This window comes from Schistocerca nitens, chromosome 2, assembly GCF_023898315.1.
Source record: "Schistocerca nitens isolate TAMUIC-IGC-003100 chromosome 2, iqSchNite1.1, whole genome shotgun sequence".
Lineage (NCBI taxonomy): Eukaryota > Metazoa > Arthropoda > Insecta > Orthoptera > Acrididae > Schistocerca > Schistocerca nitens.
Genome location: NC_064615.1, coordinates 928,748,482 through 928,774,301, shown reverse-complemented (window position 1 = coordinate 928,774,301; position 25,820 = coordinate 928,748,482). Strand labels below are relative to the sequence as shown.

Sequence of the window (25,820 nt, the reverse complement as noted above, 5' to 3'; positions counted from 1 at the left end):
ACCAATAGATTGTGGTCAGAATCCACATCTGCCCCTGGAAATGTCTTACAATTTAAAACCTGGTTCCTAAATCTCTGTCTTACCATTATATAATCTATCTGATACCTTTTAGTATCTCCAGGATTCTTCCGGGTATACAGCCTTTTTAATGATTCTTGAACCAAGTGTTAGCTATGATTAAGTTATTCTCTGTGCAAAATTCTACAAGGCGGCTTCCTCTTTCATTTCTTCCCTCCAATCCATATTCACCTACTATGTTTCCTTCTCTCCCTTTTCCTACTGACGAATTCCAGTCACCCATGACTATTAAATTTTCGTCTCCCTTCACTACCTGACTAATTTCTTTTATCTCGTCATACATTTCTTCAATTTCTTCATCATCTGCAGAGCTGGTTGGCATATAAACTTGTACTACTGTAGTAGGCATGGCCACAATAATGTGTTCACTATGCTGCTTGTAGTAGCTAACACACACTCCTATTTTTTTATTCATTATGAAACCTACTCCTGCATTACCCCTATTTGATTTTGTATTTATAACCCTGTATTCACCTGACCAAAAGTCTTGTTCCTCCTGCCACCGAACTTCACTAATTCCCACTATATCTAACTTTAACCTATCCATTTCCCTTTTTAAATTTTCTAACCTACCTGCCCGATTAAGGGATCTGACATTCCACGCTCCGATCCGTAGAACGCCAGTTTTCTTTCTCCCGATAATGACGTCCCCTTGAGTAGTCCCCGCCCGGAGATCCGAATGGGGGACTATTTTACCTCCGGAATATTTTACCCAAGAGGACACCATCACCATTTAATCATACAGTGAAGCTGTATATTTAGTCAGATAGAATTTCTATTGTCATTGTACTCATACATACGTTTGTTGACAAAATATGCAAAATTAAATTTAGATAACTTGGAGGGATTTCGTTATGGGTCATCAGTGAACGGTTTCTCACAGTACGAAAATGTTTTATAGCACCGTAGATTACTTTTACAAGCGAGCATATTTTTTAATATCGTTACTATAGTGTCCGATTCGTTCATCAGGCTATGACGGAAACACTGATTTAAATCTTAGAAATCGCAACGATGAAGCTTTCGCTCCGAAATACATATCGGCCTTAAAACGCTGAAACATCGATATACAGTCGATGGAGTTTTATCCATAAAATATACATCTTCCACATCTTCGACTGCTTCCCTGTGCCACACTAACCCACTATGGATTCGTTCGACAGAACAAAAATATACTGCTAAAATGTGGAAAATGGTTGAAGACTTTTTTTTCCTTTCGGCGCTGCCACCTGGCTAACATCTCAGTGGTCATCTTATTTTTTCTAGCTTTATGTGTTGCAAGACATTTATTTTCTCACTTTCCCTGGAACCATCGGAAGCACGAAGACTCGGCCATGGAATGAGTCACTGCAAGCTTGGATATGCCATACACGGAATTCTGAATAGATACATGCCAATAAGAGAACAATATATCTACGACAATATACCGTGCAGGTATAAAACTCTAGGCTACTGTGCTCTAGGCTACTGCGTGGAACGCAAATTGTCGAAAAGTAAAAAACTCTCGGGTTTCCGGCGGTGTGGTAACACTAAAATTCCCGAACACATCATCCTTTGGTGAAGCGGCCAGACATTACGTCAGTCCTCTCATTTCTACGAGAAAGACGACCGCCCACTCTCCCTAACAACGGACGACGGAGTACTTTGGGGGGACTAGCAGAACGCGTTGGAGGACAGTCATGGGCCAACTCGTTTGACGTCATACCCTGGCCGGGTTATCGCTGATTAGTCGCTATCACGGGATTCCACACCGAACTGAGCTTGTGACCTCCGTCCCTATCAACTAGACTTATTAATTCTTCTTTCTACAGACTCATCTGTGCCGCTTATCCTATTAGCCCAGTCAACAAAGTCAGCAAAGGGCGAATAGGAAAAATAAGCTCTACAGTCGTAAATTTTTCTTTAGCGATAGGGGACAGTGCCACGAACAACACCCTAACAGGCAGTTGGGTGGCGATGCGTTTTAAGTTCTCTTCTTTACGTTTCCCTTTAATAACATGTAAACCGCGGCTTCTAGTGATAACGTGTCCCAGTGCAAAACTGAAGTACTGGGTGATTATAATTAAAATTAAACTTTCAAAACGCTGTAGAAATAACACCACTGGTCAGAATGGCGTCAAATTGCAGCGGAGTGTTATCGGAGAAGGGAGAAAAGGTATGTGAGATGATAAAAAATAGTGTGAAAATTGATCAATAGGTGGCGCTGTATGTATCAGAATATGTAAGTGAAAACACCTGTCATGCGCACAAACCCATTGAAGTTGGTATAAACACGCCTGGTACATGGCTTTTTCTCCTTTCGCTTCTGCGACGTTCGCCATGATTATCTGAATGCTGGATCGCGCTCTGCTTGTAAAGCTGTATTACAAGAATGACAACTGTGCACCCGTCACTCTGCAGATGTTCCGGACTCTGAAGGGTGTGGAAAAAGGTGTTGGTCCGATGACTGCCGTGGGTCTGGAGAAAATGATTCGGAAATTCGAAAAGACGGGTTCTTTTGGTGTGCAACCTGGTAGAGGGAGGAAACGAATTGATTCTACGTTAGTGGAAGCAGTGGACACAGCAATGCAGGAGCAGACGAGTGGTGGTGTGCAAACGTGTAGTGCACGGAGAACTGCCCGAACATTGGACATATCCGCGAGCACGGTGAGTAAAATCCTACGAAACATGCTTCTTTGCTATCCATAGAAAATTAACCATGTGCCCGAGTTGCTTCCTGTTGCCCTGCCAGCAAGAGGGACCTTTGCTTTAGAATTTCTTGCTGGCATGGAAATGGACAATGATTGGCCTTTGAAGATTCTGTGGACACACGAACCCCTCTTCCATCTGACATGATATGTCAATACACAGAATTGTCGAATATGGGCAACGGAAAATCCGCACGCAAATCAGCCAGTACCACTTCATCCTGGAAAGGCCACTGTGTGGCGCGGGTTTATAGTATCGTTTATCATAGGGCCATATTTTGTTCGAAAAGACAGTTGCTTCCGCTCCTCTTCCTGTACCGTCACTGATAAGCGCTATGAGTGTCCTTTGCGCAACCACGTCATTCCAGCTCTCCAACAGCGTGGACGTGTGGATGGGATAATTTTTACTTAAGATGGCGCACCTCTGCACATTGTAAATCCAGTTAAGCAGCTGCTGAAGTGCCATTTCGGAAATGCTAGAACTATCAATCACTATTTCCCAACAGCCTGGCCGTCCTGACCACCTGATGTAATCCGTGTGACTTCTGGCTGTGGGGCTAGCTGGTGGATGTTTGGTACAGTGTTTGATCGCAAACTTAGCTGCACTGAAGGCACGCATTGCGCAACACATTCTGAACATGACCCGGAAACACTTCTATCAGTTGTGGAACGTGCTATTTCTCGATTTCAGCTTGTTGCAGAAAACGGTGGACAGCACATTAAACATTTTTCCCGTCACACGCATACTAATAATCCGATTCGATTTTGATTGATGCTTTTTATGCGATTTTTTTGGCCTCATGACAATTAAAAACTGTTGTGATTGGGCTTTTTATGCGGTTTTTGGCCTCAGGACAATTACAAACCTATGTGAGTGATGCTTTTTATGCAGTTTTTGGCCTCAGGACCTTTAAAAACCGATTTTTACCATCCGCTATGGTATGACCTTGCCGTGGTGGATGGGCTTACGTAAATAACAGTATCACACCTGTAGATCCATGCACATTCAATACTACAGTTTGGTTAACATCAAACGTACACCTTAGACATTGTTGTATGATTCATTTGTCATTTGTAGGCGACCACTATTAAATTATGATGCTTACAGCACCATCTGTTGCTACATTTTGTAACTATTTATTTTTCTTCTGCCATACGTTTCGCCCTTCTCTGATAATATTTCGTTGCAATTTGACGTCATTCTGACCAGTGGTGTTATTTCTAAGGCGGTTTGAAAGTTTAGCTTTAATTATAATCACCCTGTACATTATATCTGATACAAGGAGGTTCTTGTTCATTTTTCTATGATCAACTGCTTGCTCGAAGCAAGGAATTGAAAAATCGAAAATTGTTACTGGTAATAGTGTTTCATGGCATGGAGTTAATGTATACCAGAATAAACAATGCTCCTATCATTGTACGAAATATTTCCTGGGCAGATTTGGGAAGGAAAAAGAAGGGAACTAGCTTTTCGACGTATTCAAATGGCTGTGAGCACTATGCGACTTACCTTCTGAGGTCATCAGTCGCCTAGAACTTAGAACTAATTAAACCTAACTAACCTAAGGACATCACACACATCCATGCCCGAGGCAGGATTCGAACCTGCGACCGTAGCGGTCGCTCGGTTCCAGACTGTAGCGTATTTTCGACGTATTGGGCAGTTTCAAAGACATTTAAATCGTAACATCTTGACACATTCGCTTTTTTAATACACCCAAACAAACACTTTTTTAACTATTACATACATGCTCTTAATTCAGATGATATTACACCTAAGAGCCAAAGAAAGTGGCTAACATCGTGTAGGGCTCTCGCGAGCACGCAAAAGTGCCGAAACACGATATGTCATAGACTCGACTAATATCAGAAGTAGTGCTGGAGGGAACTCACACCATGTCAGGGATATCCATAACTCCGTAAGAGTACGAGTGGCTGGAGATCTCTTCTGAATAACACGTTACAAGGCATCTCAATAACGTTCATGTCTGGGGAGTTCGGTGGCCAGCGGAAGTGTTTAAACACAGAAGAGTGTTCCTAGAGCCACTCTGTTGCAATTCTGGACATTAGGGGTGTCGCATGGTCCTACTGGAATTGTCCAAGTCCGTCGAGTGCACAACAGACATGAATGGATGCAGGTGACCGGACAGGTTGCTTACGTACAGTCGTGGACACAACGAGCGAGACCCCTCACCTTTTCGTTACGCTGATCCGCACAGTTTTAAAGTCTGCTACACAGCATAACAGGCAAGGCGACGAAGTGCTACCAACATACGATGCAGAGGTGTGAAATTGACAAATTATGCGAACTTTGTCAGACTGTTTCCAGTCATGAGTAAGACTAAATTAGTGCTGATGAGTGTGTTAAACACAACACGCAGATGTGAGATATAAATGAAAGAAGAAGTGCTAATTAGTATGAACTGTTCTAATAAAAATGAATTTAACCTTATCGAGATAACATAACTGTTTTAGTAAGACAAAGTTCTCCAGATCGTTACAAATTAGCAAAATATTATGTGCATTCGGCCGCGAAACAGTCTGTGTCAGCGTTCAGACCAGTCATATTGAATTGCCGTTGCAGACTTTCAATGAAAGTGTGCAAATTTAGCAATGCGTGAAGATTCATAACGAAATTCAGTTAAAAATCATTCAGTGCCACACGTAGGTCAATTCAGTTATTGACAAAAGCGGAAAAAGTAGTTTTGTCATGTAACCGAAAGTTATTATAGTTACTGGACCCAGCGTTCGTGTTTAATGTATTCCTCATTCAACAGAGTACACTCCTCGTACACCACACGTTGTTGTTGTTGTGGTCTTCAGTCCTGAGACTGGTTTGATGCAGCTCTCCATGCTACTCTATCCTGTGCAAGCTTCTTCATCTCCCAGTACCTACTGCAACCTACATCCTTCTGAATCTCCTTAGTGTATTCATCTCTTGGTCTCCCTCTACGATTTTTACCCTCCACGCTGCCTTCCAATGCTAAATTTGTGATCCCTTGATGCCTCAAAACATGTCCTACCAACCGATCCCTTCTTCTAGTCAAGTTGTGCCACAAACTTCTCTTCTCCCCAATAATATTCAATACCTCCTCATTAGTTATGTGATCTACCCACCTTATCTTCAGCATTTCTGTAGAACCACATTTCGAAAGCTTCTGTTCTCTTCTTGTCGAAACTAGTTATCGTCCATGTTTCACTTCCATACATGGCTACACTCCATACAAATACCTTCAGAAACGACTTCCTGACACTTAAATCTATACCCGACGTTAACAAATTTCTCTTCTTCAGAAACGCTTTCCTTGCCATTGCCAGTCTACATTTTATATCCTCTCTACTTCGACCATCATCAGTTATTTTACTCCCTAAATAGCAAAACTCCTTTACTACTTTAAGTGTCTCATTTCCTAATCTAATTCCCTCAGCATCAACCGATTTAATTTGACTACATTCCATTATCCTCGTTTTGCTTTTGTTGATGTTCATCTTATATCCTCCTTTCAAGACACTGTCCATTCCGTTCAACTGCTATTCCAAGTCCTTTGCTGTCTCTGACAGAATTACAATGTCATCGGCGAACCTCAGAGTTATTACTTCTTCTCCACGAATTTTAATACCTATTGCGAATTTTTCTTTTGTTTCCTTTACTGCTTGCTCAATATACAGATTGAATAACATCGGGGAGAGGCTACAACCCTGTCTCACTCTTTTCCCAACCACTGCTTCCCTTTCATGCCCCTCGACTCTTATAACTGCCATTTGGTTTCGGTACAAATTGTAAATAGCCTTTCGCTCTCTGTATTTTACCCCTGCCACCTTCAGAATTTGAAAGAGAGTATTCCAATTAACATTGTCAAAAGCTTTCTCTAAGTCTACAAATGCTAGAAATGTAGGTTTGCCTTTTCTTAATCTTTCTTCTAAGATAAGTCTTAAGGTTAGCATTGCCTCACGTGTTCCAACATTTCTACGGAATCCAAACTGATCTTCCCCGAGGTCCGCTTCTACCAGTTTTTCCATTCCTCTGTAAAGAATTCGCGTTAGTATTTTTCAGCTGTGACTTATTAAACTGATAGTTCGGTAATTTTCACATCTGTCAACACCTGCTTTCTTTGGGATTGGAATTATTATATTCTTCTTGAAGTCTGAGGGTATTTCGCCTGTCTCATACATCTTGCTCACCAGATGGCGGAGTTTTGTGATGACTGGCTGTCCCAAGGCCATCAGTAGTTCTAATGGAATGTTGTCTACTCCCGGGGCCTTGTTTCGACTCAGGTCTTTCAGTGCTCTGTCAAACTCTTCACGCAGTATCTTATCTGCCATTTCGTCTTCATCTACATCCTCTTCCATTTCCATAATACTGTCCTCAAGTACATCGCCCTTGTATAAACCCTCTATATACCCCTTCCACCTTTCTGCCTTCCCCTCTTTGCTTAGAACTGGGTTGCCATCTGAGCTCTTGATATTCATACAAGTGGTTCTCTTCTCTCCAAAGGTCTCTTTAATTTTCCTGTAGGCAGTATCTATCTTACCCCTAGTGAGACAAGCCTCTATATCCTTACATTTGTCCTCTAGCCATCCCTGCTTGGCCATTTTGCACTTCCTGTCAATCTCATTTTTGGGACGTATGTATTCCATTTTGCCTGCTTCATTTACTGCATTTTTATGTTTTCTCCTTTCATCAATTAAATTCAATATTTCTTCTGTTACCCAAGGATTTCTACTAGCCCTCGTCTTTTTACCTACTTGATCCTCTGCTGCCTTCACTACTTCATCCCTCGGAGCTACCCATTATTCTTCTACTGTATTTCTTTCTCCCATTCCTGTCAATTGTTCCCTTATGCTCTCCCTGAAACTCTCTACAACCTCTGGTTCTTTCAGTTTATCAAGGTCCCATCTCCTTAAGTTCCCACCTTTTTGCAGTTTCTTCAGTTTCAATCTGCAGTTCATAACCAATAGATTGTGGTCAGAATCCACATCTGCCCCTGGAAATGTCTTACAATTTAAAACCTGGTTCCTAAATCTCTGTCTTACCATTATATAATCTATCTGATACCTTTTAGTATCTCCAGGATTCTTCCAGGTATACAACCTTCTTTAATGATTCTTGAACCAAGTGTTAGCTATGATTAAGTTAATCTCTGTGCACAATTCTACAAGGCGGCTTCCTCTTTCATTCCTTGCCCCCAATCTATATTCGCCTACTATGTTTCCTTCTCTCCCTTTTCCTACTGACGAATTCCAGTCACCACACGTAACTGTTGCAAAGTATTAAATTGTTACTAAGTTGCAGTGGATATGTAAACTTGCCGTTTTAAAACAAAGGAAAATATTATAGCGAAATACGACAACTAAGAAGCGGACTATCCAAATAAAAAAACATTTCCGGTTCAAGTCGTTGCAGTAGGTCTGCTACACAGTATCGTAAATTAGGAGCAAAGTCCATTAATATATCGTTATCAGGAAAACCAGCTTTCATAATACAAACTGCCACTACAAGAACGAAAGTTCCCAAACATGTCAATAAGTAGCCGAGGAAAGTGACGCATTCTGTCTACTGAATCGCAACGCACGCCACTTACGAGAGGACCCGCCAAGTGTCATACCCCGATCTGTCTGAAACTTCTCTCGGTGAAAGAGGGGACAAAATAAGCGAACACGTGTCTCGGCTTACCTGCATACTCTCAACCGCTTCTGAGAAAACGACGGTCAAAGTTTTCAATGCGCTGCTGCTATAGTATAGATACCTTTTAGCGTGTGAGGATTCAATTGAAGCGGTGGCTCAGCGGCTACCGTCACGACTTCAGAACTTTGCGCTGCGAGTTCGAAACCCGGTTGTTCCTTTTTTGCCCCCTCACTCTCTGAATTATCTACGAATGTTTATTCCAGTTTATGTTGAAACAATGTTGTCGTTATTCGTCAATTAATTTACTGGGTAATGAAAGAAGTTAAAAAAATAAACGAATGAGAACATGATGTAAAATATTTGTGAATGTCTTTGCAGCCTTACAGGTTGTAAGGAGGTTCAAAAATATTTCACATTATTTTCTATTTGTTTATTGTAATTTTTTATTCATTAATTACACAGAAAGTTAATTTACCAATAACGACAACATTAGTTCAACATAAATTGGAAAAGACATTCGTAGATAATTCTGATACAGAGGGAGGAAATAATAATAATAAAAAAAATATGGTCTCGAACTCGGGAATCAAAGTTAGAAGAAACGACGGTAGGCTCTGAGCCACCGCTTCAATTGCATTCTCGGGCGCAAAAAAAAAAAAAATAAAAATAAAAATAAAAAAAAAAGTTGGGAATGGTAATGTTCTGCTACTTGGAGACAATTTTCAGGCATTTCACGACGGTATATGGATGACAATGAGCAATGTCACCGGGCTAAATTTTCTCGTCATTTGTTTGAAGAACATTCTGGACAATTCGAGCCAATGATCTGGCCAACCACGTAGCCCGACATGAATCAAAGGATCAAATGGGTCTGAGCACTATGGGACTTAACATCTTAGGTCATCAGTCCCCTAGAACTTAGAACTACTTAAACTAACCTAAGGACATCACACACATCCATGCCCGAGGCAGGATTCGAACCTAATAAGCCGAAACACATGTTCTCTTATTTTGTCCTCTCTTTCACTGAGCACAGTTTCCGGACAGTCGGCGTATGGCACCTGGCGAGTTCCCCTCGTTAGTCGAGTCGCTTCTTACGCCCGGCGAGAACTATATATGCCTCAGAGTAAACTGCGTCACTTGGAAACACGGCGAGCGAGGATAAACACGTTTTCCTTCTTATAAGGGAGCTTTCTACAGCTAAAATTCACGGAGTGTTCTTCAGGTTGCCTCAGATATTTCAGAAATGTTTCTTGCGTTAGGCCTGCCGTCTATGAAAAACGTAAACAATTCATTTTTGTAATATTTGACAGGATAGGACGTGACAAGAGCGGACCAGTCCCTTCTGAGAAAAATTACGGATTTTGAGTTGCTCCACTATGTAATGACACGGGTACGGGCTTGCAATCTCTCGTTTATGCCATCGATTTTCGTGTTACACATACTGGGCCATTGCATTGTGGTTGCAGTTGTGGAGGAGGCAGTCTGTTTCCAACTAACGCTGTTTTAGCGGTAGGTATTAACCGCGACGAATCATTCAGTCAACGTTAAATGGCCAATCTGACTGAGGCCGGAAAGGGCGTTATAATAGCACTCTATGCAGAGGGATTATCAAATGGTTATATAGCAAGAACTATGGGTCTTCGCAAGTCTACGGTGGCCAAGTGGATTAGACGAAAGGAAGAGGGTGGTAAGCTGAATGGAAGGCCTCATGGCCGTCGCCGCAAAACAACGGCAGTTCAGGATCGGGAGATACGCCGTTTCAGTGAGAACTACCCATTCGTCAACGCACGACAAATTCAGTTGACTTTGGGTCTCAATGTTATCAGTAAAAATGTCACTCGTCGTCTAAGGGAAGGTGGACTGAGAGCAAGAAGCGCTGCTGTGAAAGAGACATTGATTGTTTCCCACAGCCTTGCTTTTGCTGCTGAAAATGTCGAGAAACCTCTCCAGTTTTGGAGGCGAGTGATTTTCATGGACGAAAAAGTATTCTCTACGGCATCAACCATTTACCGGCCAAAAGGTGCTAGGTATAATCCAAAATATATTTAGAGTTGCCGGAGAAGTGGCAGGGAGTCGGTAACGGTATGGGCATGGATATCGACCGAAGGGTGTGGGCTCCTGTGGGAAGTGGATGGAAGACACGACGCGCGGAATTAGATATGAGTTGTAGAGGACGTGATGTTGCCTACAGTGAAGCGTTTCTTTCGTCCTTGGCTCAGTGTTTTCGTGTTGTAGTGCGAAGTCGCTCTAACGGCCGCGGTGTGGATCTACAATTTACTGGCGATGAGCGGCGTTAGAGAAAAGACAAATCGCTCCTCGTGTTGTTCCGAGGGTGTAATTTGAATCATTGGTTGTCGGTCCAGAATTAATTCTCTGCGCTGCTGTATATAAAAAACCGGTTTAAATAAGCATCATCAGCCTCAAGTTGAGCTACGAGAGTAGGCTAATCTTCCACGCCCCGAAAGTCAGTAATTAACACTCTTTAGCAATCCAACGACTATCAGAAGGATTTCGGGCCCCAACCAATAGATTTGAACAGCTGATCGACTACACGATTTCACGAGCCAATCAGAAACAGGAGCGGAACGTAGGCATTTTCTTTGTCCATTTCTCGCCCGTCCCCCTAATAGAGATCCTGTAAGGTGACGCTACCTGGCAGCCTTTTAGAAGCTTACTTGAGGCTCACTAGCGAACAGTTGAATAGTTGAGTTTTTCAGAGAAAGAGATCTGTCATTTGTGAATCTGGGAGGAACTGTCTGGAATGCTTTATTATGGAGATAAAATGTCATTTATAATACTTTCTTGTTCTTAATACTGATTGAGAAGGAGGAATTGGAAAAGTATGTTTGTAGTTTCTTTGTAATGAGAGAATTTTTTTATTGTTAGAGTCTTCCTATGCTACGCAGGCCGGCCGCGGTGGTCTAGCGGTTCTGGCGTTGCAGTCCGGAACCGCGGGACTGCTACGGTCGCAGGTTCGAATCCTGCCTCGGGCATGGGTGTGTGTGATGTCCTTAGGTTAGTTAGGTTTAAGTAGTTCTAAGTTCTAGGGGACTTATGACCTAAGATGTTGAGTCCCATAGTGCTCAGAGCCATTTGAACCATTTTTTTTGCTACGCAGTTTTTTCCTCAGTTGTCAGAGCTCGATTTCTGAAGAACGATTTTCTTTAGAGTAAATCCCACATCCATGATTTAGCGTAAAGTTTAGAGCATTTTGTCATGTGATTTTGCACCTTACACAACACGAAGTCACAGATCGTTTCTAACAAGCAAAAAGAATGACACTAGTGAGTAATTTATTTTCCTGTGGCTTCGGAGAAGAGTTGTAATTTATTTTTGTGGGTATTTCACGTCGAACATTCATCTACAGCTACATGATTGCTCCGCAAATCACATTTAAGTGCCTGGCAGAGGGTTCATCGAACCACCTTTACAATAATTCTCTATTATTCAAACTCGTACACGCGCAAAATAAATAAATAAATAAACGAATACCTCTATATTTCGGTCCCAGCTCTGATTTTCCTTATTTTATTATGGTGATCATTTCTCCGTATGGAGTGGCCACGCGGTTCTAGGCGCTACAGTCTGGAACCGCGCGACTGCTACGGTCGCGGGTTCGAATCCTGAGGTCATCAGTCCCCTAGAACTTATAACTACTTAAACCTAACTAACCTAAGGACATCACACACATCCATGCCCGAGGCCGGATTCGAACCTGCGACCATACCGGTTTCGCGGTTCCAGACTGTAGCGCCTAGGACCGCTTGGCCACTCCGGCCGGCCCCAATATGTGTTCCAAAATCCTGCTGCATATCGATGTTAATTATATGGGCCTTTAATTTTGTGGATTTAGTGGACAAGCTCTCTGGCTTATTGGTTGATAATCTTCAATGCTAATGCTTCACCATCGATTTGTCTAATTTGCTCTTCACCTGTGGATTGAAGCATTCAGAGAACTCTTGAAGAATGGCAAGTAGCTTCTTCTGTTGTTCCTTAGTGATAGTCGAGCTAGAAGATCTTGTCTCGTAGTGGTAGCCCTAATTTCGCCCACAGGCTCGGCATCGGAGGTTTCTATGACGCTCGCTGTTCTGCAATTAACGACTCAGCGTTTGCTACGCACATGCGTCTTGGATCTGCGGTTCTCGGCGACAGTTAACGGTCCACAATTCACCGAATCCGTTCTTAAACGAGGCGACAAAAGCTTGGATGACCAATTTATTCTTCAGTGGTATGCTTCCGTTACGTTCCACTACAAGATCCATGGGTTATAGCATGGCATGACACATCACTACCTTTCTAGCGCTGACTGCAGGAATGATCACTTCATCCAGCACACATAGTCTCCACACACTCGGATGCGCATCTTCCTGTTCACAGTATCGCGTCTAGCATCTTCGAGCGACCACAATCTATAATTGCTTGAGAAGCTTTCAGAAAGTCCCATCCGAGAATGACGTCATGACTACACTCTTGTAAGACGATGAATTGTAAGGGCTGTGTATGGCCACTTACACGAATGACATCTGTATTTTCCATCAGCCATCTCCAGCAGAGATGTTTTGCTGTCGATGAATACGCTTTTCTGCAACTGCCGACGGTACCTCTCCGAAATGACTGAATATGACGCTTCAGAGTCCACAAGAGCATGGGCTCGTCGGCCATCCATCCATGAGGATATCGACGTAGTTTCCTCATTTTTCTCTTCGGCAGCCTTACCGCCAAAGAAGGTCGCACTCTTTCGTTTACCAGGTTGCGGTGGTTAGGTGATCGGCTGGAGCTTCTAAACGGCGATTGGGGAGCGTCCTCTCCAGCGGATAGCTTTCAGCGATGGTGACCTACGTCGTCCTGCACCCACATCTTCGTGTTCGTCTTCGTCGTCCCGGAGTTGGCGTCGGCTAAGATAGGTCTGCTGTATTCTGGCGTCACCAAATATCAGCCGCCTTTCTCGACAATAGCGCACCACATGTCAAGGCCGTACGCAGTGGAAACATACTGGTATGTTATCTTGGGTCCTCCAGACATCAGTCTTCCTTGTAGGAAAGGAACTTCTCCTGGGCCTCAACTTTTTTACCGTTTTAAAGGGAAATGAAGGACGAGAGATTGGGTTCAATGTCTGTTCCACTTCCTCCCTTATGACCTCTTGAAGCGTCTCGGTTTTTTGCTCGCCGTGCAATCCAAGTGCCTTCTGAACTTCCTCTCTCACTATCTGACGAAGAACACTTGTAAAATCAGCTTCTTCCTCCATCACAGACATAGATACGGCGTTTGGAAGCTGTTCAAACTTCTTGGGTGTAATTCTTTTTTGATGCATTGTCTCGATATATTGGCACCATTTTATGAAGTCGTCTGCTGTCGAAACCTCCTTCAGTAGTAGGGCTTGATACATGTCTTCAGCAACACCCTTCCTGAGATGGGCTACCTTATCTTCCTCCTTCAATCGAGGATCCACTATTTTACACAGCTCCAAGACGTCTTGAATGTAGGATGCTGTCGTTTCTCCTGGACGCTGTGCCCTGCACTTCAATTTATCTTCAGCCTTGCTCTTCTGTCGTATTGTGTCGCCGAAATACTTGTGCAGTTCCGCCTGGAATACTTCCCAGCTTGCGAGCTTCTCCTCGTGTTCTCATACCATTGCTTGGCAGTGCTCTCCAGAAAAATACGTTAGCTAAACATACGGTCTCATCCCATTTGTTAAATCTGGCTACACACTTATATACCTTCAGCCAATTGTTCGGATCTTAGCCATCGTCACCAGAGAACCCGAAAGTATGTCTCATGTAGTGGGACACAGTTGCTCAGTTGCTGTCATCGTGACGTCCTCTTCTTCTTCTGCCTGCGATAGATAGCGATTTGTTGAATATGGCTCGAACTCGTGTTTCTCGCCACGTAAACGGCGGCTCTGTCGTGGCATGATGGGAGCCACTGTGTCGTCGATAATGTGCGGTATCACAAGTTCCAATACCCAGAGCCTCCACCAGAATAATGTCACGTAGAGGAAGGTGTAGGCAGATGAATGACGAACACTAACTTGACTTAACGAAGGTTTATTCAGCACTTGTACATACAAGAGCGTGGAAAGAACGGCCTCCGGCCAGAACACATACGGTGTATATACAGCTACAAAACATTCCAGTACAATGATTCTTGCCATTTTTTGGATACTTCTAGAATGTACTCGAACCGAAGATAGAAATTAAAATGTTTCAGTTCAGGTGAGTGTTGAACTCATGGCCCACCATAAAACAAACTAGTATCATAACCACTACATTACGGCGACTACGCTACTAGGTTTCTTCTGATACAAAACTGCTTTTCTGAATTGAGATGTTCTATTCGTGGTCCCAAATATTTAACGTTGTATTCTCTTTTAACTGTTTTATTTCCTTGTGTCAGTAGGTAAGAGTTAAAACATCTGTTCTCAAGGGGGAAACAACAATGTGTCTTTATTGAATGTTATCGAAGCTTAATGGCAATCAGCTTGTCTAGAATATAGCTATGTATTTATATGAAACTTGAGCTTTTTCCCGCCTTCAGGCAACTCAGTGAAATGAAACCAGGTAGAGTCCTCGAGAACAAATGTTAATATTTTAAAATGTTTGATGTTGTGTCATAATATTAAGAGAACTATTATGATTTATTCCTATACTTGTATCGTCTACAATAATGCCAAAATCTGAATTTCCGTTACAGTCGAATGTGATTGGACTGACAGCTTGGGTGACAATGTTACCAAAGTATAAGGGGCAGTCAAATGAAAACTGAATACCCGCAATGGGACCACGGAACGGTTCCATTCAAAATATTCGCCACACATGTTAAGAATTTATCCCACTGGGAGACGAGACGACCAACTTCTGTTTTGTAGGACACGGTTGGCTGCTATCGAGTCCACATCGCACCAGTTCTTGCACTTACTCATCTGACTGAAGCCGTCGTCCACGCACATCTTTCTTCAGGTCGCCAAAGCTGTGAAAATCACATGGTTAATGATCCAGCCTGTACGGAGGATGTTGCAATGTTTGGTAACCAAGTCACTGAAGCGTAGCCTGGTCCGATTGGCGATGGGAGGGAGGGGGGAGGCGTTATCGTGGAACAGGATGCTTCCCCTGCGTTTTGACTTTAAGGCGCGTCGCATTTTCTGCAAGTCCCCATGGTGCTGCGCATGAATTTTGGTGCACTCTCGAGGGTCTCGACAAGTAGAGGGCCCTTGCAGTCGAAGAAGAAGGTTATCGTGACCTTACCGGAACATGTTTAAAAAGATTTTGAGTTCTTTGGTGGGGAAATGTGGGCTGTTTCCACAGTTGGCTTTGGCGTATGCCCTCGGGCTGTCTGAATGCTGTCGGACGAATCATCCTGTTCCACCATAACGCCCGGCCCTCAACACTGCCAATCGGAGAAAGGATACGCTTAAGAAGTTTAGCTGGGAAACACTGCAACATCCTCCGTACATCCATCGTTCACCGTGTGATTTTTACACCTTCAGCGACATGAAGAAAAACTTACTTGGGAGTCAGTTGCAGTGGGACGAAGAAGGGTGAGAGTACGTGCGGTTTTGGATCTGCCGGTGGCCGCCCTCTTTCTACGAAACAGCAACTGATCTTCTCGTCTCCCAGTGGCAAATGTTTGAACACGTGTGGTGATTACTTTTGACTGGAAACATTCCACGGCCCAATTGTCACGGTTGTTCGGTTTTCATTTGAGTGTCTTTCTTAATTTCCTCTCACAAGCGTAGATGGCTTATGTTTATCAACGGCAATGTAATATCAGATTTGGTCATCTGTAAAGGAGCACAGATGTAAAAACTTCCCTCATTTACAAATGGAGGTACTTACCTCAATAGCACACGTTGTCTCTATGAAGAATATATTGGCAGCGCCTCGCTCGGGTAGGAAGCGACGCTCTTCTAGCCACATCGTGTACTTGGGGAAACGAGCAGACGACCAAGTAATGAAGATCACAGTACACAGCAGCAAAGCCATGTACGTTCTACGTATATATAGATATTTGAGAGTGCTTGAAACGGACTGCCGCACGAGCAGTGGAATTTGGAGTTTCTTCATTTGGCAGAGGTTAAACTAACTGCACGTACGGTTGGCAGCCTTACCTGTGGAAAGAGAGATACGAAAGTCTTATTACGGAGTAAGAGGCGGTAATTAAGAAAGTTGGGTACTATGGGTGTGTACTCAGCCTTAGAAAATATTTCTGCCCAGCAAGTACGCAGTCTAAAGCATAATTTGGCAAAACCATTATTACCATAGAGAAATGGATCATAGAGAGTCCTAAAAGCAGTTTAGTGTATGTGTGACGGCTCCTGGTGTGTAATCCGTTGATGCTGAGACTTCGAAAAATTTCTGCTTATAGGAGTGTGAGAGAATTTTAAGGAGGGTAGGACGTCAAACGGGCCGACTTGGAGCAGTAGAGGCATCTCAGGACATTTTAATTTCCAGTGTCTATACTTCAACAAATAAATTCATTAAACTTTGCCAGCATCACCACGAAGGATTCAAGATTCACACCCATTGCAGTGGAAGTTCGAAAACATAAAAAAATAAATTTTGTTACGTGCGAAATTTCATCATTTTTTCACTTACTAACGGCTGCATTTGTTGCTATGGGTACACTTTTCTTCATAAGCTAGAGAGATTCTTCGATGAATTTTGCACAGCATACAAACCATACTTACAGGTGTATGAAACTCTAGAATTTATTTAATTAATGGATAATGGAATGAGCTGTTACATTTTAAACTTCATGTTTAGAAAAAAAACACAAATTTCTTAGTTAATTACCTCAAATTTTACCACAGTTTTTAATAGATTTGTAAAATCTAGAGTTTCATACACCTTTGAGTATGGTTTGTATGCTGTGCAAAATTCATCGAAGAATATCTCTTACTTATGAACAAAAGTGTACCTATAGCAACAAATGTTGCCATTAGTAAGTGAAAAAAATGATGAAATTTCACATGTAAAAAAATTTGTTTTGTTATGTTTTCGAACTTCCACTACTGTGAGTGTAAATTATGAATCCTTCCTGGTCATGCTGACAAAGTTTTATGAACTTATTTGTAAAAGTATAGACAGTGGAAATTAAAATGTCCTGTGATGCCTCTCCTGTTCCAAGTCGGCCCGTTTGACGTCCTACCCCCCTTAAACACTGGCAACCAATCGAAACCAACAATAAGACCAGACGCTTGATTTCACATAACCTTACAGAGTAAACACTAAACTTTAACCCGCACTTTAATTATTGACTTATTGAGTTCAATGTGTTAAAAACGTATTTTGCATTGCTGTTACCGAAATTGGAGGCCATAGAATTAAATATATTTTTCTTCATTGCGTTCCTCAAATGAATGAACCACGAGTCAAATGTTGCACCACGAAGGGATAGAAGAGTCCAGCAACACTGATGTGACAAAAGTCGTGGGATACCTTCTTATATCGTGTTGGACCTCCTTTTCTCCGCCGTACTGCAGCAACTCGACACGACATGGATACAACAAGTCGTTGGGTGTCCCCTGCAGATATAATGAGCCATTCTGCTTCTATAGACCTCTGTACAACTGTGTAAGTGTTGACGGTGCAGGGTTGTGTGCACGAACTGACCTCTCGATTATGTCTCATGTATGTTCGATAGGATTCATGTCGGGGCCGGCCGGAGTGGCCGAGCGGTTCTAGGCGCTACAGTCTGGAACCGCGCGACCGCTACGGTCACAGGCTCGAATCCTGCCTCTGGCATGGATGTGTGTGATGTCCTTAGGTTAGTTAGGTTTAAGTAGTTCTAAGTTCTAGGGGACTGATGACCTCAGAAGTTAAGTCCCATAGTGCTCAGACCCATTTGATCCTTTGATTCATGTCGGGCTACGTGGTTGGCCAGATCATTGGCTCCAATTGTCCAGAACGTTCTTCAAACAAATGACGAGAAAATTTAGCCGGTGACATTGCTCATTGTCATCCGTATACCGTCGTGAAATGCCTGAAAATTGTCTCCAAGTAGCAGAACATTACCATTCCCAACCATTCACATTATAGCTGGACCAGAGGAGCCACCACCAGCTTGTACAGTGACTTGTTTGCCATGCGCTGTGGCCGAGCGGTTCTAGGCGTTTCATTCCGGAACGGCGCTGCTGCTTCAATCGCAGGTTCGAATCCTGATCGGGCATGGATGTGTGTTATGTCCTTAGATTAGTTGGGTTTAAGTAGTTGTAGCTCTAGGGGACTGATAACCTCAGCTGTTAAGTCCCATAGTGCTTAGAGCCGTTTTTGAACAATGACTTGTTTACAGGTTGGGTCAAGGAGGTAATAGGGTGTGCGTCGCACTCGAACCTACCATCAGCTCATACCAACTGAAATCAAGACTCATCTAGCCAGGGCTCGGGTTTCCAGTCGTCTAGAGACCAACCGAAATGGTCACGAGCCTAACAGAGGCGCTACGGGTGATATCGTGCTGTTAGCAGAGGTAGTCGCGTCGGTCGCCTGCAGTCACAGCCCATGAACGCCGAATTTCGCCGCACTGTCCTAACGGAACGTTCGTCGTTCGCCGAACATTGTATTATGCGATTATTTCATCCAGTTTTGCATGTCTCTTACTATTGCAACTCTATGCAAACGCCGCTGCTCTCGGTCGTTAAGTGATGGCTGTCGGCCAGTGCGTTGTCCGTGGTGAGAGGAAATGCCTGGAATATGGTGATTTCGGCACACTCTTACTGCGGACCTCAGAATATTGAATTTCCTAACGATTTCCGAAGTGGAATGTCCAATGCGTAGAGCTCCAACAACCATTTCTCATTCAAAGTCTGTTAATTCCCGTTGTTCGGCCATAACCGCTTCTGAAACCTTTCCACATGAATCAGTTGAGCACAAATGACAGCTCCGCTAGTGCACTGCCCTTTCATAGCGACAATCGCCATCTGTATAAGTACATATCGTACCTCATGACTTTTGTCATCTCAGTGCCCAGTGGCAGTTTTCTTGAAACATGATGCCTCCTGATCAAACCAGTGACATAATTTAGTAGAAATTGTGCATCAAGTTACTGTGTACGTCGTTTACATTGTTTCAGGGTCTCATAAAATATATCTCATCCTCACACTAGATTGAATAGAAATACTTTGCTAAGGCAGTAGAGTTACTTTTCAGCAAAATCTGTTATTTAAAGGTTTAACTATTTATCACGAATTGTTTTTTAATCCTCGCTCTCCCCACGCACCAGTTCCTGTCTAAAACCAAGATCTTCATCTCAATGTAGCACTTTCATCGTACATTCTGAATTATTTGTGATATGTATTCTAATCTCTGTTATTCCCTGTAGTTTTTCGTTCAAAATGGTTCAAATGGCTCTGAGCACTGTGGGACTTAACATCTGAGGTCATCAGTCCCGTAGAACGTAGAACTGCTTAAACCTAACTAACCTATGGACGTCACACACATCCATGCCCGAGGCAGGATTCGAACCTGCGGCCGTAGCGGTCGCGCGGTTCTAGACTTAAGCGCCTAGAACCGCTCGGCCACACAGGCCGGCCCTGTAGTTTTTCTCCTTAATAGCTCAGTCTGGTACCACAGACATTATTCCGTTATGTCTTCTCCCATCCTGTTCCGTCATCTTGTCTATATTTTCACATGTTCTGCAAAGAACTTCCTCATTCCTTATCTTATCAGGCCACCTAATTTTCGACATCCTTCTATAGCAACTCATTTGAAGGGTTGACCCTCCCCCCCCCCCCTCCCCCTAGCCCCTTCTTCAAGTGGATCATGGCATTTTATAATGTCTGTTATTCACAGAAACCGGTTTGATGGTCATAGAAGCACAGAAGATTTTATGTACGTTATTTTAAGTGTGCCATCTCTAAACGCATTATCTTCCATCCCTCCACTAATCTCTATTAATTTTTTTAATTGTCATTCATTCAGTTATAGTTGCGTTTTGTTAAATAATTATATCTTTTTCTATAAGTGTTTTATTTGATTACAGGAGAAAAAAACATGACACGTAACTTAAGTAAAAGAGAACAAGTTATGCAACGAAGCACAGTTGCCATTGTACCATTAGCAGTAATATTGCATTTGTTTTTACACGACTATATTTTGGATTGTGCTTTGGGTAAACTGATGTTTGGGGGTTAAGGAGTGTCGATAAGGCAATTTGGGGTGGTTGTCGTATGATAATATATAGTATTTTAATAGACATTTGGCCTCACGTACCCTCGCGCCACTCAGCGTAATCTTCCAACGTATTATTTTCCACTACTCAAAAGATCTTTTAAACTTTGTTCTTTAAAGAAATATCTTCCATAAAACATTGTAAAGATATTTTCCATGAATTGTTTAATGATGAAACTGTTTTGTACGATGTAACGATGAAAACTCAGTGATAACAAACAAATGCAACGTGTACCACGAATCCAGCGCCGCCTAGCGGTTTAGTTCATTTGGATTCCAATTTGTCCCTTGGTAGCAGTTTGCCCTTGTCACGTGACTGAGAATGTTATGAGATACAATGTGTCTAATGAACGATTTTACATAACTAAAATAACACTGATAAGCTGGAATATCATATTCTACTCACTATACTATGTCTCTGGCTCTGAGCACTATGGTTCAAATGGCTCTGAGCACTATGCGACTTAACATCTGAGGTCATCAGTCGCCTAGAACTTAGAACTACTTAAACCTAACTAACCTAAGGACATCACACACATCCATGTCCGAGGCAGGATTCGAACCTGCGACCGTAGCGGTCACTCGGTTCAAGACTGAAGCGCCTAGAACCACTCGACCACACCGGCCGGCATACAATGTTTCTGATCAGTGGTGAACCGTAATATATTTTCACAACATCTGATACCACGTTTGTGTTGTATTTTATAGCCTTTAAAAATAACGGAATGTCGAAATGCGTAAGATGTTTTTGGAACTAATAAAAAGTATGGTCAAGACATCATAAAACTCATTGAAGTACACCCAAATCCCAGCTTCGTCTCAAGCCATTTTCATCCAAATTGCAGCTGAATCTCTTATGTGGTATTATCAATACTTTCGACTTTCTTCGTTTTGTTCTAGATCCGTAATTTGTTCATGTCATTTAACAGGTTCCGTAATACTTCTTGTCATTGACTAAGGACAGCATTGTCATTAGCGAATCTTATTACTGAAATACTCCCACCCTGAATTTAATCCCACTGTTCAAAGGTGTTTTATTTCCGTCATTGCTCCTTCGATGTATAGAGTGAACAGTAGGGTTGTACACCCTTTGCGATACGAGTACTTCTTGGGCTTCTACTGTTATTGTTCCCTCTTGGTTTTGTACATATTGCATGTTACCCTCGTTTCCCTACAGCTTACTGCTGTTTTTCCGATAATTTTGAGCACCTTTTGTCATTTTACAATGAGAAATATTTTTCTAGGACGACAAATCCTATGAACTTGTCTTGATCGTTCTTAAGTTTTTCTTCCCATTATCAAGCACCAAGTGAGAACCGCCTCTGGTACCTATACGTTTCCTAAAACCAAACTGATCATCACCTAACAGTCCCTCGATCTTCTTTTCTGTTCTTCTGTATATTATTCTTGTCAGCACCTTTGATGCATGATATGTTAAGACGATAGTGTGATAACTGTTGGTCGTATCTGCTCTTTCTATTTGCACTGGAACAGATTCTACGCACCGATTTGTACAGTCATTTGAGTGTTGCTTCAACCAACGAGCTTAGAAATTCAGATGGAGTTTTATCCATCCCTTCCGTCTTATTTAATTGCAAGTTTTCCAAAGCCATGTTAAACTCTAAATGTATTACTGGATCCTCTATTTCTTCCACATCGGCTCCCATTTTCTATTCTATCATGTTATCAGAGAAATCCTATCTCCAGGGACGCTTTAAATGTGCTAGTTCCACCTACCCACACTCTCCTCTGAGCTTATCAGAAGAATTCTCATTACACTCTTAATGTTGATTCCATTACTTTTAATTTCACCGAAGGTTTCTCTTTTATCTTTCTATATGCTGACTCAGTCCTCTCGACAACCATTTCCACTCCTTCATATTTTCCGGCGACATTTCACCTTGCTATTTCTTCACTTTCTATTCACTTATTTCTAAGTGACATATTGTTGTAGTCCTGTCTTTTCCTGGACACTTTTATACTGCCTTCTTTCGTCGATCAATTAAGGTGTTTCTACTGTTACCCAAAGGTTCTTCACAGTTACCTTGATTGCACCTATATTTATTTGTCCCACTTCAGTGACTGCCTGTTCAGGTGAAATACCTGCTTCGGTGCTCATTATCGAATTGTCTACAGCCTTAAAAAACCTTCGAACGCATCTTATCTTTCTGCAGTATTTCAGCAACATGCTCCTTTCCACGCTGATTATTCCCCACTATAACGCTTAAACTTCAGTCTTCACCTTGTCACTTCTAAATCATAACACAAGTTTATATGTGCTCATGGGTACACCTTAGAATGAGGTATCAGATTTCAGGATCTCTGTCTAACCATGATGTTATCCGTCTGGAATCTTCCTTTGCCTCTGCACCTGTATTCGTATACCTCCTACTCTTGTGATATTTGAACGATATATTTCCTATTACTAACTGCTATTTATTACGAAGCTTACGTAGCCTTCCTACTCTTTCATTTCCACAACGAATTCCATAGTCTCTCATAATTCTGTCTTCTACTCCTTCCCCTACCACTGCATTCCAAGCCAAGTACTCTACCTTTACAACTCTATTATCCGTTCAGTACGTTTATGTACTTTCTCTCTCTCTCTGTCTTTGTGTATGATGTTGGCATATAAACTTGAATTATTGTTGTTGTTGCTGCTTGTTTGCTGTTGATTCCGAAGAGAACAACGCTATCACTCTATTGTTCATAGTAACTCACACTCCGGCCTACCTTCCTATTCATAACAAATTTCACTCCCGTTGTGCCATTCGCTGCTTTTGTTGATATTTCTCTACATTTATCTGACCAGAAATCCTAACCGTCTTTCCATTCCATTTCACTGACCCCCACTACACACTGATCAGCCAGAACATTATAACCACTGACCTACTATCGATTAAAACCCTGAAACATCCCCTTAGAAAAATTTATGAATTATCATGCTGGTAAACCTCTTACGTTATATGATTTTCAAACAGCTGAGCAAAACTGACCATACTCAGACATTTCTCTCTTTACTTATTCTGATCATCACTGAACTGACACACAATATTTTAGCGCAACGCAATCTGACTTTCAATAATCCCTACAAAAGAATGGCCGTGACTAAAAATAACCTATACCTTTCATGAATCACTTACCTCACAAAAATCTTCGTTACTCGAGCTACTGCAATACAGCGAGTGCCAATACTCCCAGCTGAATAAAGGATTCTAACTACTGAAGGCACTAACTACTGATAGGCATAGTTAGCAAATGAAAGATTTTGATAAAGAACAAACAATGTATTTACCTTAATAGTCAAAATATCCACGGGTGTGCAGCCGGTCTATAGTGTCCAACGGGCACAATATTTCGGCGATCATACATGTCGCCATCATCAGGTGAACTGACGGACTGAGCTCCTGTAAACGTGCCGGCACGGAGATCCGTACGCTATGGCTGCTCAGAGGGAACTGGGTTCGGTCGCGGCGGCGGCCGATTTAAATACCCTGCGCCCGCGGCACGCTTCCTCCGCCAACCGCGCCCCGCACCCCGCGCCACGGTCACGCGGTGGAACAGATTGCGACGGCGTCTGAGATGACGTCGGTGTGATGGCTCTGTCCGCCGTGGTCGTCACAACTATACGTTTGCTCGATTTACTCTTGATTAACCCAATCGCTGGTTCCCAAGCCTTGCCAAGATTATAGCCACAGTCACGGTTTATGAGGTCGTCATTGGTGCGAATTTCGATGGCCTCTCTAACAACGCTGTCACAGTATCTCGACGTCTGTACCAGAATCCTCGTGCGGTCATACTCCATAGCGTGATTTTCCGACAAACAATGTTCAGCGACCGCCGACTTGCTCGGATACATCAGTCGAGTGTGCCTCTGGTGTTTACGGCATCGATCCTCGACGGTACGCATCGTCTGACGATGGCTGTCACTAATAAAATTCTCTGATTTGACACATGTCTGATAATTAATCAAAACATAATCTGTTCTTTCGGATAGAGTTAGTAAAAGTTAATGAACAAATGAGATTGTCATGTCCAAAGATATCGCTAAAGGAAGTTGCTAGGAGCAGAAATTTTATTGTGATACCGACGAGTTCTGTCCTGATTAAAGGTGGGAGTCAAGTTGCTTATGCCAGAACTTTGTTGTGAGGACAAGTGTTTTATGCGGAGCACAACAATGTCAACGTTCTTTTGAAACCGTTCTTAGTCTTATGGTCAGTATTTGTAAACCTGCTGAACAACACGGACGCTGGTCATTCTGGAATTACTCTTAGAACCGGTTTGTTTCGCTCAGCTCTTGTTAGTGACTGTCCGTCATAACAGTGTAAATGTTATACTCGTATGTAAATAGCGTCCACCTTTGTTGGGACACGATGGTGTTACAAGGTGTGGAAAGGTGAAAATCCTCTTCAGCTTCATCTAAGATGAAAGCGGTACTGAAGATTAACCACAAATAGGTTCTTTACTAACTGTATGTCACTTAGGAGACTAATTCCGCTGTACATTTTCAACAGGAAAATAGGTGTGGTTACTTGTCACACCAGGATTTCCTCCATAATCTGCGAGTTCAAATTGTGAGCGAGTGGATTAGTAAATTATGTCGGTTTTATCGCTAAGAAGGTCGACGTTATGCGGACGAATTTTTCAGCTACCGCATTTGGTGATGGCTATCATTACAAGATGGCAACCTTTGTAGGTAATTTTTGTTTTAATGTTTCTTTTATGTTTCAGTCGTTCGTGTTTCGGGCAGCATCTTCGTCGACTTCGGTGTACAGCATCGCGCGTATGTCAAGAGATTTTGTGAAGAAGATCAGCCACACCATTATCATTTGCTTCCACTTCCATTCCAGGAGTGAACTCATTTTTTTGAGATTTTTGTGACGCCTAGACAGCCAGTTGTTTGCCAATTTGAAGACACTGATAACAAGAAATGGCGTTGATAATGAAATTGTGGTAATACCTTTGTCTAGGTAACGTATTTAAGTGATTAACATGGTAAGATCACCGGGTGATGTAAGTGCGAAATAAACCATTGCAAATGTGAATTTCTGGTACATTAGTGATCGGTGTAACTGCTAAAATGTTGAATGGAAGCATGCAAACGTGCGTGCGTTTTGTTTTACAGGCGCCAGATGTCAGTTCGTGGGATTTCGGTTGCACTAGATCAGTCAATACATTGAGGTTAATGCTGTTTGTGGATGAAGCTGGAGATTTCGTCCGATGATGTGCCGTATGTGCTCTTTTGGAGACAGATATGATGACTGA

The 25,820-nt window shown here is 42.5% G+C and overlaps 2 protein-coding genes across 5 annotated transcripts in view; one reads left to right on the top strand and one right to left on the bottom strand.

Annotated features, from left to right (window-relative positions):
* Positions 1-25,820, bottom strand: part of LOC126237246 (lactosylceramide 4-alpha-galactosyltransferase-like) — a 111,799-nt gene that overhangs the window by 52,416 nt on the left and 33,563 nt on the right. Inside the window, exons 1-2 of one of the 3 annotated variants that reach the window (XM_049947157.1) lie at positions 23,851-24,024; positions 16,227-16,498 (exon numbers count right to left, since the gene is read on the bottom strand). In XM_049947157.1, coding sequence (XP_049803114.1) covers positions 16,227-16,454 — 228 coding nt within the window. In that variant the 5' untranslated portion in view covers positions 16,455-16,498; positions 23,851-24,024. Of the gene's footprint in view, positions 1-16,226; positions 16,499-23,850; positions 24,025-25,820 lie in introns of those variants that run through there. The other 2 variants (XM_049947158.1, XM_049947159.1) reach the window with 2 other exon arrangements.
* LOC126237248 (uncharacterized) lies at positions 1,946-25,600 on the top strand. 2 transcript variants are annotated; one of them, XM_049947161.1, is made up of 3 exons: positions 1,946-2,233; positions 2,479-2,724; positions 25,287-25,600. In XM_049947161.1, the coding sequence occupies exons 1-3, from the start codon at positions 2,189-2,191 to the stop codon at positions 25,434-25,436; spliced, it is 441 nt and encodes a 146-aa protein (XP_049803118.1). In that variant the 5' UTR covers positions 1,946-2,188; the 3' UTR covers positions 25,437-25,600. The 2 variants fall into 2 exon arrangements, with proteins under 2 accessions (XP_049803118.1, XP_049803117.1); XM_049947160.1 differs by lacking the exon at positions 1,946-2,233 and having other exon boundaries at positions 2,247-2,724.